Source organism: Amphiura filiformis, chromosome 19 (genome assembly GCF_039555335.1).
Source record: "Amphiura filiformis chromosome 19, Afil_fr2py, whole genome shotgun sequence".
Lineage (NCBI taxonomy): Eukaryota > Metazoa > Echinodermata > Ophiuroidea > Amphilepidida > Amphiuridae > Amphiura > Amphiura filiformis.
In genome coordinates, this window is record NC_092646.1 from 59,014,467 (window position 1) to 59,028,359 (window position 13,893).

The 13,893-nt window shown below is 37.7% G+C and overlaps 2 protein-coding genes across 2 annotated transcripts; both read left to right on the plus strand.

Annotated features, from left to right (window-relative positions):
- Positions 1–706: 706 nt before the first annotated feature.
- LOC140140698 (uncharacterized) lies at positions 707–1,564 on the plus strand. The gene has a single exon (XM_072162454.1). It carries the CDS (start codon positions 707–709, stop codon positions 1,562–1,564), a length of 858 nt encoding a protein of 285 aa, XP_072018555.1.
- A 3,070-nt stretch (positions 1,565–4,634) lies between these two features.
- Positions 4,635–13,584, plus strand: LOC140141567 (uncharacterized). The gene is made up of 4 exons (XM_072163475.1): positions 4,635–4,748; positions 8,361–8,412; positions 10,043–11,026; positions 12,717–13,584. Exons 1-4 carry the CDS (start codon positions 4,743–4,745, stop codon positions 13,391–13,393), a joined length of 1,719 nt encoding a protein of 572 aa, XP_072019576.1. The 5' UTR covers positions 4,635–4,742; the 3' UTR covers positions 13,394–13,584.
- Positions 13,585–13,893: the final 309 nt, after the last annotated feature.

Below are 13,893 nucleotides of genomic sequence, written 5' to 3' on the forward strand. Positions count from 1 at the left end.
AAAGTATTTCGACAACATAAATTACAAACTGCTGCAGCTCACACTGAACGCCAAAATGAAGAGAAAGTCCAAAGATGACGTAAATAAACAACCTGAACAAGCTCGACCAATACCCGTCGAGAAAGAAGAAGATCCATGGGAGAATGGGAAGCTGAGATCAGACAACCCTAGGCAACTGCTCAATACGATGGTATATAGGCCCATATAATATATATCGTCAGCCTGCTACGCTAAATGCCTAAGTCATTCTTACATGTTTCTCATTTGCAATTTTGATTTTCTGAGTAATAAACCCATAATTTATCAAATTTCCAGCCGCATTTTTCATTAACTTGTGGAATACATCTCTTTTGATGTATTCCACAAGTTTTTGAAATTCACAATCCTTCAAGTATATGCACCCACCAATGAATCAAATGAAGAGGATAAAGACAATTTTTATGACCAACTGCAAGCAATTGTAGATAGCATTCACAAACATGACTTACTTATTGTGATGGGAGACCTTAATGCTAAGGTTGGAGATGATAATGAAGGCTGTGAAAGCATCACGGGAAAACATGGACTAGGAGTGAGGAATGACAATTGAGAGAGGCTTGTCGATTTTTGTAATCTAAATAACCTTGTGATTACTGGAACAATTTTCCCCAAGAACCAAATTGATCATGTAATGGTAAGCAGACAGCACAGGATATCTGCAAGGGCCATGCGGGGAGCTGGTATATACAGCGACCATCAACTGGTTCGTAACAAAATTAAGTTGAAAAGAAAGCAACAACCAAAAGTGACAAGAAGGAAATTTGATACAAGCAAACTGCAACAGACTACCATCAGATCAAAATTCAAAAATGAACTTAAAAATAGATTTGATGTACTCCAAAATTATGAGGATGTAGAAGACAGTGTAGAGAAGAAGTGGCAACATTTTGAGAATGCTTACAAAGAAACTGCACAGAAGGTTCTCGGGTACAAAAAGAAGGGCCAGAAACCATGGATCAGCAAGGAATCATGGGATTTAGTAGAGGAGAGGATAAAGCTGAAGAGAGACATTGAACAGACAACGTCAAGCAGAATCAAACAGAACTTAATCAAACAGAACTTAATTATGGAAGTGAAGAAAAGTATGAGAAGGGACAAGCGGGAATGGGCTGACGATCTCGCATCTCGGGCAGAACAAGCAGCAGGAAATGGGCGAATGAAGGAATTATATGACATTACAAAGACTTTAAGCAATGATAAAGGGAGAACAAGCAACGCCGTAAAGGACAAATCTGGGAACATATTAACAGAACAATCGGCAAGGAGAACAAGGTGGCGAGAACATTTTGAAGAAGTTTTAAACAGACCACTACCAACCAACCCAGTATCAGAGGAGTTAAATGACCAAGTAACGGTAATCGAGGACATAAGTGATAAACACATCTCAAAAGCAGAAATTAGAACAGCAATTAGAAAGATGAAAAACGGAAAATCAGGTGGCAAAGATGAAATTACGGCTGAATTGTTGAAAGTAGACATAGACACAACTGTAGACTGGCATGCAGGCCTCTTTAACACAATCTAAGTACCCAAAACATGGAAGCAGGGGCTCATGTCAAGTTAACAAAGAAAGGAGATCTCACAGAATGTGAAAATTGGCGAGGCATTACGTGGATCAGATTTTTGTTTTACGTTTGTGGACTTTGAAAAAGCGTTTGACTCCGTACACCGAGAAAGCCTGTGGAAAATTATGGCTAGCTATGGAATTCCATCAAAGATAATAAGAATGGTCCAGATTTTGTATGAAGATATCGAGTGTGCAGTATTAGATGAAGGGAAATAACACAGGAATCCGGTGGAAATTTATGACAAAATTAGAGGATTTGGACTTTGTGGATGACATAGCTCTTCCATCATCCACCATCCAACACATGCAGGATAAGGCTACAAAGCTAAGTGAATTTGCAGCAAGAACTGGTTTAAAAATCAATACCAAGGAAACTGAAGTACAGAAAAGTAGAAAAGTACACATACCTAGGTGCAAATCAGCAACCAAGCAGGAGGGGGTGAAGACATGAGGAACAGAATTTGCTAGGCAATGGGATCATTCATGACGCTCAAACAAATCTGGAATGCAAGCAAGCTCACTTTAGGAACCAAACCGAAGCTGTTCAAATCTCTGGTAATGTCAGTTATTATCATTATACGGCTCTGAAACTTGGAAAATCAATGATAATGATAACAGGAAGTTGGACACTTTTCAATTCAAATGTCTCAGGAGAATACTGAAGATTAGATGGCCATATGTCATATCAAACAATGACTTATTAAAGAAAACCAAAATGAACAGGACAAGTGAAGAAGTAAACAGAAGGAGAAGGAAATGGATTGGCCATGTGCTAAGGATGGAAGATAATAGCCACTGCATGACAGCACTTTCTTGGGCTCCAGAAGGCAGAAGGAAAGTTGGTCGTCCGAAGCCAACATGGAGGCGGACAGTGGAAAAAGAAAGGAAGAAATTAGGGTGGAGGTCATGGAGTGAAGCCAAGCCAGTAGCTAGAGAAAAGGACAGCTGGCCGGAGGAGGAGACTTGCAGCCTTATGGGCCTCAGTGTCTGAAGAGGATAGGTAAGGTAACCTAACTTAAAATGAAGGATAAGTCATTCAATTGTCATTTGGTATTTTTTAAATGAAATATTGGGCAAAAAAGAAGAAAACAGCTAGCAGTATCGAAGCCCCATTCAAATACATGTAGCTAATTTATATACTGTCAGTGTATGAATTATGAATGCCTTATATTATCTTAAATACACAGTATTCGGCTGGACCACTAGCAGGTTATGTTAGCACATCTATGACAATGTCAAAGTTACCAAAATCTGAATTTTTATGATTTTTATGATCGTCCGGATGAGGGTCATATGATTTTTGTGTAGCTCAGAGGAAGTTCATATGGTTTTCATTATCTGAGAAGGGGTCATATAATTTTCTGCAGTGACTTTCTCTCTGCTCCCGCTCCTTCAAGTAGAAATAATGAAAGGACCCAAAAGTCGAGTTGAGATTTGTTAGAAAAAAGCTATCGATAGATGGCGCCCATAATGGGCATGCAGTCTGCCCTGAGTCTGGCGAAATTACGAGACTTCCAAGGCTGACATCCCGTTCAAAATACACGGTTAGCAGATACAAATTGAAAAAAACAATAATTCACTTACAGTGGGGTACTTTGTCGAATCATAGCAGTTTATTAAAGTATAACATAATTATGCTTTAGCAACACATAACACATTCAGAATTGTTTGTTTAAGATTTCATGATTATGTGTTAAGGGCGTACTACACCCATATATTGGTTTGATTGGTCTAAATAAATATTTTTTCATTTATAGCTAGGCGATATATGCACGGATCATGTGAAATAAAAAAAATATGAAAAAAAGAAGAAAAAAAGTGCTTTTAAACAATTGTAGTAAGTCATTTTAGCCCTATATATATTTTGTTTACTATCTAGTGGTGCATGCAAAATATATAAACACTTACACAATGGATGTATAGTCATTAGTCAATAATATTATAATGTGTTGTTAGGAGAAGAAAAGGCTATTAGGTCACCGTATGTCAGGTTATAGGTCAATTGGTTCAGGTCAAATTTAAGCATCAATTTTGAATACACATGTGAGAGTTTGTGATATCATAATGAGGAAAAATTTTGATATTCTGTCTTTAACTGGATATATATCGAGAAGTGCAAGGTGGATATACTAATATACCTTGGTATGTAAATGGTGAGTACAATTTAGAATGCCTAGTTGCTATGGATTTCACAAATAAATATAAAATAGTTACCAAAATCACAAACGTTAAGCTTACGGAAAACTACCCAATATGGTGGTATAGGTGACAAGAAATACAATTTTTTCAACATTGCTGTAGTATGGTTGTGGTAACCTGTTACCTGTGGCTTAATTAAGTTTCAGTGAAATAATGTCGCAAGTTAAAAATACAAAATATAGCTCAACATTGAAAATAGAAGCATTTTAACCAGTTCCTTTTTGATAGTTGTGGAGCACCAAGTTCATGAAGTCATAAAAGAAATCAGGAACCACTTATTCCCATTTTACATATCAACTTTATTTCCCTAACGTGTTAGCAACACATATCCAAAATTTTAACGAAATCCGTTGATAGTAAGCTTTCCAAAATGAAGTGAATTTAAATCATCAGTGATGTACCACCTTTTGGCTTCTACTTTTAAAAGCATGTAAGCTACGTTGATACCGATGCCACCAATAAAACGAGAAGATTTGCCCTTCATTTTGCATACCACTTTGTCCATTTTTTTTTTTGTAATTTCTTCACAAAATGCAAAAAAAAAAAAAAAAAAATCAATGGGTGTAGTACCCCCTTAATGGGATATTCCAGAAATTTTCCAAAAGTCCCCAATGATGACATAGTTAAATTGTTTAAAAATGTGAGATTTCCCATCAGTGATTTGGCAAAATTTTACGAGACGTCAAAAATGTAAATATCGCATCCGATCCCCTGGCAGTTAAAAAAAACCACGTGATTTGAAAGCTTCCTATTGGTTAATATATTCTTATGACGTGAAATGCCCATACATACATGACATATGGTCTTATAAAAGTCAACTCGAGGCAATCACATGCACTCTCGATTCCGGGTCTCGATTGAACATTGTACGAGGCACTCTCGATTGAACATTGTACGAGGCAGCACTGACAGGACGTTGGTCTCAATCTAATAGATCATGGCAGTAAGTTCACTTTTGATATTATTTTAATAGGTATTAACACTTAACGTGTCTGTGCACTCGAGAATTTGAGCTGTTTTGATATGTATGTACTTTGCAATGTTTAATTTTTTTTAAATGAATACAGGCAAAGAAAATCCAGATTGTAAACCCCAAGGGCATTTTTGTATGGATTTTATTTCGCTATTTTACTCGTGTTCGCAATTTAAATGTAAATATATTTTTGTTTAATCAGCGGGGCACACACGTACAACAACTCATCGCGTTGGATTTCGGTCAAAATTGGTCGACCAAGATCATCAAATCAGGTTAATACAATCAGCATTTGCTCAAACTGAACAAATATTTTCCAATTAAGTACCTGTTCAGTCTTTATTAAAATATTAAATGTATTCTAAAATAACGCATACATTTATAATTTCCTTCGGCAAATACTTTCAAAATGTTGTTTTTGATCGGTATCCCCCATGTGTAATAATTTTGCTATTCAATTAAAGCAATATTGCGTGATTTGCATAAAGAATAGATTCCTATTTAAATATTTGTTTTCACTGATCACATTATCCCCTTTTAATTTCAAGCCAAACAAATAAGGTATAACGAAGAAATTTGTGATTTCATTCTAGCGCCTACAACGCGTGTACTACACTCGCCGGTCGTATTATATGTAATATTTATAAATACGTATTGATAAATATAGTCGAAGGTAGCTGATGTTTGAGCTGCTTTTGTAGCTCTTTTCATGCAAATTTCGATTATGATAATGAAAACACAAAAATTCCATGATTTGCCCGCAAATTTGACTTCGAAATGTATACTAGTATATAGAATCAATTTAAAACAACATTTGTGCAAACATTTTAAAACTCAAAATCTTTGACAATGTCCCTTTAAAGGATTGAAACTCTGTGGTTGATTCAAAACCTGAACAGGAAAATGGAAAGGTGAACATGTCATTGTTAAGTAAGAAATATACAGGAAACAGTGTTCTTGCGTGGTTGGGACCAGTATATAATTGTATAATCCTGTATCATGAAATAGGAGAAGCTACTTTATAATCATGCAAGAGTTTGTGTATTATGAAATCTAGGGGAAAACCCTTTGGTTGCAATAACCACATCATTATTTTATTAAGACTATTCTGGTGAAAATTTCGAAAAAAAATTTGCCAAATTTACAATATTTACAAAAAAAATTTGCTGAAAGAGAATTATAAAGATTCTACATTATTTTATGGCATTTGATGACAAAATTCTAGAGAAAAAGAGAGGGTCATTGGGTAGCCGAACCTAAAAAGGGTAATCTGGTAGGACTTAAAAAAAGTCATCGGGTATGAAAAGGGGTTTATTGAGAGGCACATACTCTACAATTCTAGAATTTAGTTCCCCGGTTACATACTGTTGGGTACACTCTAAAAATATTTTACTCAACATTGAGTAAAAAGGTCACAGCTCAACAGTTGAGTAAAACATTATTCAACATTGAGCTCATATTAGGTCACAACTCAACAAATGAGTAAAAAATTACTCAACATTGAGTAATTTTTGTTGTGAAATATTTTTGGCAGTGTATAGTTCCCTTAGTTCCTCTTCGTCTTCTTTTTCTCCTTCATTCCTTTAATTTTTTAAGTTCTTGGTTTTTTCCCGAATTATCTGAATTTATCTATGGCCGTGAAATGGTGCATATATTTTCTGTGTTTAGTTACGCATAGATTTTCTTCTTGTAACAACATTTATTTTCATTTTAGACTTTTTTATAGTCTATATTTTCTTCATTTCAGCTTAATTTAGCAGTTGTCATGGTTGTGTGCAAATTCATATTACTATTAGATACGTTGTAATAAAACATGATTTTAAACATTTGTATATTACTTTTCTCTGAGGGCTTGCAGCAAAATTGATATTTTATCTTCCTTGGTATGGGATTGTGGCTAGTAGTCAGGTCAATGATGATGATATGATGATGATGACGACGACGACGACGACGACGACGACGATAATGATGACGATGACGACGACGATGATGATGATGATGAAGATGATGATGATGATGATGATGATGATGAACAAATCAAATCAAATCAAAGATGATAATGATGACGATGACGATGATGATGATGATGATGATGATGATGATGATGATGATGATGATTAATACACAAACGAAAAGAGGAACAAACATGCCTAGCATGTAATTCTATTTTTAACATGGAAACATTTGACCTCTTATCTACTCGCAAACTGAGATTATGCATATCTTATCTCTTCAATAAACATTGTAAAAGTCGATTTGGCCTTGGCACGGGCCCTTGCTGTAAATATGTCACATGTTGTTCGGATTATAAAGACACAGTTTGTTGACCCTATAATGTTTGTGCACTCATAAATTGACCTCTGAGTGTATTGGGTATAAATGCATGTCCTTCTATAACAACAGGTTAACTTTCTTGTTGAATGGAGGCCTCGAGGTCACTGAACTGTGTATTTGGAGATGATGTATTTTTGGGTCATAGCACACGTGTTAAGCAAAAACATATAATGTGACTGATACCATAATTATAGAAACGTTCTCTTTGTTTAAACATTGCAAGTAACATGAGTGGCAAACATTAATGTTTCATATTGCTTGCAATCCCCCCCCCCCCCCCCCCCAAAGCAATGTTGGAGCCAATACTAGACCAACTGTCCGTTCCTGTCTCAGTATCAAAACAACATTGACTGGTGGGTGCGGGAGGGGGGGGTGAGAATCGCATACTAAATTAAATCCCTCATCACTGCCATCATCGTCACCATCACGACTCTAATAATCATCTGACATCAGTTGTATTATCCATCATCATCATCATCATCATCATCATCGTCATCGTCATCGTCATCGTCGTCGTCGTCGTCGTCGTCGTCATCATCATCATATCATCTGACTACTAGCCACAAACCCATACCAAGGAAAATAAAATATCAATTTTGCTGCAAGCCCTCAGAGAAAAGTAATATACAAATGTTTAAAATCATGTTTTATTACAACGTATCTAATAGTAATAGGAATTTGCACACAACCATGACAACTGCTAAATTAAGCTGAAATGAAGAAAATATAGACTATAAAAAGTCTAAAATGAAAATAAATGTTGTTTTGTACGATTTTTGGTTCAGGGGCCAGAATATTCTACGCTAGGCCAGGGAAACTCCGTTTAGAATCCACACTCCCAGTGTGAAATATCAGGGTCAAGTTATCCGTACGGGGTACATTGATTTCAAATACAATAGCCCATTGATATGGCGCTCCTTATCACATTACTTTGTAGCCGGGCAGATTAATACATTTTGTCCAGCATTTATGATAAATACATTGTGACGCTCCAGTATTTGATCGATTACATCCTTAATCTTCTCAGCTAGTGAAAAACGCGTCGATTTTGCTTTCTCCAGTGAACTGAACTTAAACGAACTGAACTCAGACTAAAGAGCTTATACTTATTACCCCAAGAGTACCGACTCCTTATCGATACAAACATCTGAGATGATCAAAAATAGATAAATGATCATAGCTCTGAATTCTTAGGTTTGTTGATTTGCTTTTGACCAAACTAAATTAATTAAAAACTTTCCATTTCAGCACTCAGCTACACCTGAAGTCACACTCGCATCAGAGATTTCGGATGCTTATGGTGAGTAATCGTAGCTATTGTTCCTCCCCTTATCAACGCTTTCATAAAGGGGCTAACATCTTATAAACTGTTTTTAATTTTTTTTTCACAACCCATGCCAAATTATTCCTTTGGTCACAGAGATTCAGAATAGAGTATAACCTATCTGCAAACCTCGTATCATGGTTATAAGCAATCAGGTCGATATTTGGGCTCTACCGGGGTCAAAACAGAAATGGCCTCAACATACTGCAGTTACTGTTCATTTTCCTATACACAATACACAGTGTATAGTGTATGTTAGATGTATAGGGCATTACCTAGTTCACGTCACTGTGTGAAAAATAACCGGGCAATATTTTTTCTACTCTCTTAAATTCTAGAAAATTATAGTTTTGTAACATGCCCTACATTTTTAGCTAATTTAGATATTTGGAAATATTCGCCCTTTGGTGTTTTAGTAAGGAAGGGGGGGCATCTGCAAATGTTCGTATTTCCCTGATATGTAAATGACAGATAACAGCAAAAACAAGTCCCATATCTGTCCATAACTTTGGTCAGTGGAGCGAGTGGGTGATTATTGATTGTCAAGTGCCACATTTGGGCATAAGTGCAGTCCACCATTCAATGTGGTGGATGGACTAGATTTTATCGATTGATTTTGCTGGAATAATGTCCTGTTAACCAGGTTTAAGTACTGCAAAAGTCATGTTTGCTTTGTAGCATAACTGCACTATGAACTGTTTGGATAAATCAAAATCAAGAATAGTTGCTACTACTTGAATGACTCATTACCATGGTAACACAGACACATAATGTTGTTGCCCATTTCGAGTCCTATTGATGTTGACCTTTTGTGCTATTTTACCTAGGCAACCGCGCGTTTTAGGTAGTGCAAACTATTCTGTATAATAATTTAAGAGTTAAACTTCAACACTACACAGTTTTTCGCTCAACTAGAACGTTTTTGCTAGGTCGACTACATGTAGTGTCTTCAGCAGATGGTGATGCTGTGATGATATATTATCTACAATCGGAATAGTCCTTTCTGATGAAACATCATTTTGGAAAACGGATTTTTGCGATGCGACGATTAGGGTTGTCCGCACCAGAATAAAACATCAAATTTTATTTTTGTTTAATTTAAGGGATCTGGAATGAGCGTTTCGACAGTATTTTTTGTGGGACATGAGAGCACATCAGTCATATGCATTCTGAATACGAAGAATGTCTTTCTGATATCAAATAATTTTCATTTTTTGAAATTCAGCCCTTTCCTTTTAAATTTACGTAGCCTTACAAACCTTGTAACCTTACGTAACCTTGGGTCATAGTTCAACCCCTCGTATAACCGTAAGTTATCGACAACCTTTATCAAATTATGTTTTTATATTTCATGATGTTAAATATAGCTTCAAAACGGTTTATATGCGGCAATAACTCTAGATGGCACTATCACTGCACTAAAAAGATTGATATGATCATTTTAAGACCAGTTGTAGGATGATTCATATGATCATATTGTGAGGTGGCAAGGTTGGGTATTCAAATCGACAAACTAGGCAAGAATACTGTGAAAAAATGTGATTGATAAAGTTCACGTTTCATCATTTATAGAACCCACTTTAATGGTTGTTGTCTCCTTTTCCAGGAACAGACACCTTACGTTTGGTACTGGCGGGATTGACCGGCACTGGTAAAAGTGCCATGGGCAACAGTATTTTAGCTGTGGGGCATTTGTCAGCTGCTAAATTGTGGAATAGAGCTACCCGACCATTTAGAAGTCAAGCCGATCCCGAATCTGTCACTGTAAATTGCAAAAAAGAAGATACAACCATCCTTGGTCACAAGGTCTCCCTTGTTGACACGCCAGGCTTCATTGACACAAGAAGATCAAACGAGGAAACGCTTCAAGAGCTGCTACAGTGTCTGTTCATGCTTGCACCAGGCCCTCATGCAATTCTACTTGTCGTGAAATTGGGGCGTTTTACTGCAGAAGTCGTCCAAGGTATTGAAAAGATGAAGAGAATCTTTGGAGAAGACTGTATCAAGTTTATGATTGTAGTGTTCACACACACTGATTCTCTTGAAGATGATGAGCCCCTTGAGGAGTTTGTGGATCGCATATCTGGTAGCCCTCGAAAGCTTTTGGAAGAGTGCCGTATGCGGTACATTGGATTCAATAATAAGTTTAAACTCACCTCAAGTGACAATCAGGAGCAGGTGAAGAAACTTCTCTCAATGGTAAAAGCGATAGCAAAGTATAACGGTGGAAGGTGTTACACACAAGAGCTTTTGGACAAAGCACAGAAGATTGAAGAGGAAAAGAGGAAGAAAATAGAAGAAGCAAAGGCAGCAGCTGAAAAGGCTGAAAAGGATAGAGTCCAAAAACTACAAGAGGAAGCAGCACGGAGAGCACAGGAGCAAGAAAGGGTGAAACAGGAAGCGATAAGAAGGCAAGAATCCCGACAGGAAGCAGAAAGGCTAAGAATGGCTCTTGAAAAGGAAAAAAGAGAAAGAGAAGCATTCGAGGCAAAAATGAGAGCGGATCAAGCTCGGCAAAAAGAGGCGGACAGAAGGGCTCGCATTCAATGGGAAGCTGAACATGCACGAAAAATTGAAGGTTTGAAAGAAGGTTAGTATATTATATTGTGCACTCAGTTTTTACTTTATCGGCGTTTGTCAAAAACATGACGTACCACGGGTAACGTAGGCCTATACCAACAAGGGCTGTTATAAATGTTACCAACTGCCAAGGCCATGAAAATTAATATGTTTATAGCAGAGTCAAATGGACGGAAAATGCCCCCAATCAGAACTCTTTCCCGCAGATTCACCAAGTAAAAACTTAATACCACTTTTTGCGACATTTTGCTCCAATTTTGTTGATTTTTACCCCCCCCCCCCTGAAATTCACTTTGCCCAAATGTTCCCAAAGATTTTTTCTGGTTCCGTCACCCTCAGTTTCGCTACTTCATTTGAATGTGTGATATCCCAGATAATGGCCCAAAATGTACATTATTCTAATTTTTACAAGTCCGACGAGTAGGACCTGTTTTTGTCTTTGTTACCAAACAATGGGCTATTCCAGAAAATAGGTGCACACCCCCTATAGAGGAGTAAATTTTCAATCAAAGAAATGTCCGGATTTCCAAGTGTTGCTTTCTGAAAACGACTGGATTTCCAGTTGCCAATGTTACTGGAAAAAGCTTGGAAATCCAATCAAAAAGGATTTCTGATTTTAAACTATTTTTCTGCGGATTTTTTTGCCTTTGTGCACTTTAAAAGTCTGGATTTCCAACAGTCACGACTGGACAAAAAGTCCGGATATCCGAACTCCTCTATATGGGGTGTGCATCTATTTTCTGGAATAGCCCAATAATCAAACTTGGATCGTTTCAAGAAAGAATAGTAGGCCTAACCACAAAAGTCCGCTAACCGCCCCGCCCGTTTGGCGTCGCGGTCATTGGATTTTCGCGATTCGCCTTTCTTGCGCCATGTGCGATACGGTATAGTGATCGTAGTCTTAGCCGAGTATAGTCTGGTAACTAAGAAAAAAGATACTACTCGTGAGATTAATTTTACCACATGCCCGGTAGGCGTGGTCACATAAGCAGCATCAAGCAGCAAATCGCTGACGCATGCGTAATTTCCCTGTGCTGCGAGGGTTTTTGAGCGCACTTCTCAATCACCACACGGCGAACGGCATGATAAACAGAGACGTATTTTGTGCAATAAAAGACAAGCCTGGTTTCTTGATCCGAAAGCTGGTTCTTTAATATGGACTCTATACAAGACTAGTACAGATTTGACAAGACTAGTACAGTGCAGAAAAAATCCGACATTTTATCTCACTGAAAAGCGAATATTCCGAATATGTTATTAAAAACAACATTTTGAAAGTATTTGACGACTGAATAAAATATTTATCGACGGAAACGTTAACAATGTAATCACAAAGTTGAACAAAATAGACAATTTTGCTGCACATTGGTCTCGTGGGTTTACCGCATTTGTATTCAAATGTACAGAAAGACCACCCGCTGTGTAGAAGGTCACTTCGAGACCACACGGTCTACAAGCTGTGATGGCAGCGCGGAGGTGGTCATGTGCGTACTTATAAATACGTATTTATAAAATAGTCGAAGCATACTGTCCACCGTGAAGCTGAATTAGTATCGAGCACCTTGAGTGCGATATCCAACCTTGATCCAAAGTCATCCAAGCGACACAATTCAATTTATTTCTTCTATAAGGGTCACTTTCGTATGTAAACTTGATGCAAGAAGAAAATAATGGGTTTCTTAATCCTTACATCTTCACAGAACTACGCCGAAAGACCGTGGAAGCAGGAAGAAACAGAGGTGGCGGCGGCAGGTGTTTTTCGTCAGATTCAGTGGTGAGAGTGCTAGATTGTCACGGACACGTTACAGTCAAATCTCTGGAAGTTCTGGCTGTTGGTGACCGTGTCCAGAGCTACGACAGAGAGACCAACTCTGTCACATACTCACCCGTCTACTTCATAACATATCAAGACGACAATGAGAGTAAGTCATCTTTGCGAGAGTTGTTTTATCAGGGCAGCGATTGCAAGGAGCATTCCTTACGCCTTCAAGGCAAGCACCTTCTCTACGCTACCATCAATCCATCGGCATCTCTGGAATCAGAAGGTCCCCCGTCAACACCGATCATGTCGGAGAAGGTCAACGTCGGCGACGTTTTGTGGGTGATTGACGACGACGATACCGGTGAGCTTTGTCCTCGTCGGGTGCTGAAAATTGGCGAGATAGAGGCCAATGTTCGCCATCCAATGACGATGAATCATATTATCATCGTTGATGGTGTCTTGGCGTCGGTTCATATGCACAACGAATGGCTCCTTAGGCAGGCAACGGCCCCATTGCGTTTGCTGTACAAAATCAATCCCCATCTGAGCGATTTCTGGTTTCCTAAAAAAGCTGTCCAATGCTGGGATTATGTGGAACACTATTTTCTTGAGTAAAGCGGTTTAAGGTAATAAAATGGTACGCCGGGGTTAATCCGTCACCACCCAGAAAGGCGGAAATTCTGGACACTGCCCTTCGAACTTCTTTTAATTGTTGAGAAATCTTAACAGACATTTTTTATATATCTCTCAACTGTTTGAGAAATTGAAATGTCTATATGGTCAATTCCAGCGAAAGCGGGACAAAATTCTCTCTTTGTTAACTTTCCACTTTAAAATGTCATTAATAAAGGATATCACGTTATTGATGGAGCATATCATGTCACGTCCAATGTGCTCTTTTTGTGCATATAGGCCTTTACTAGCAAGTCATACCAGGGGACAAGTTATGATGGCTTAAATGATTTGGCGTTACCCACGAATTCAAAGATAAAGCACCATATATGTCATTGAATGTCCTTCAATCAAAATGAAATTATTACCGTTAGAAAGACGTTTGCATGATCTCTCATCATATGTAAAACGATTGAATTCCACCAAAGTTTGTGGACTCTAGA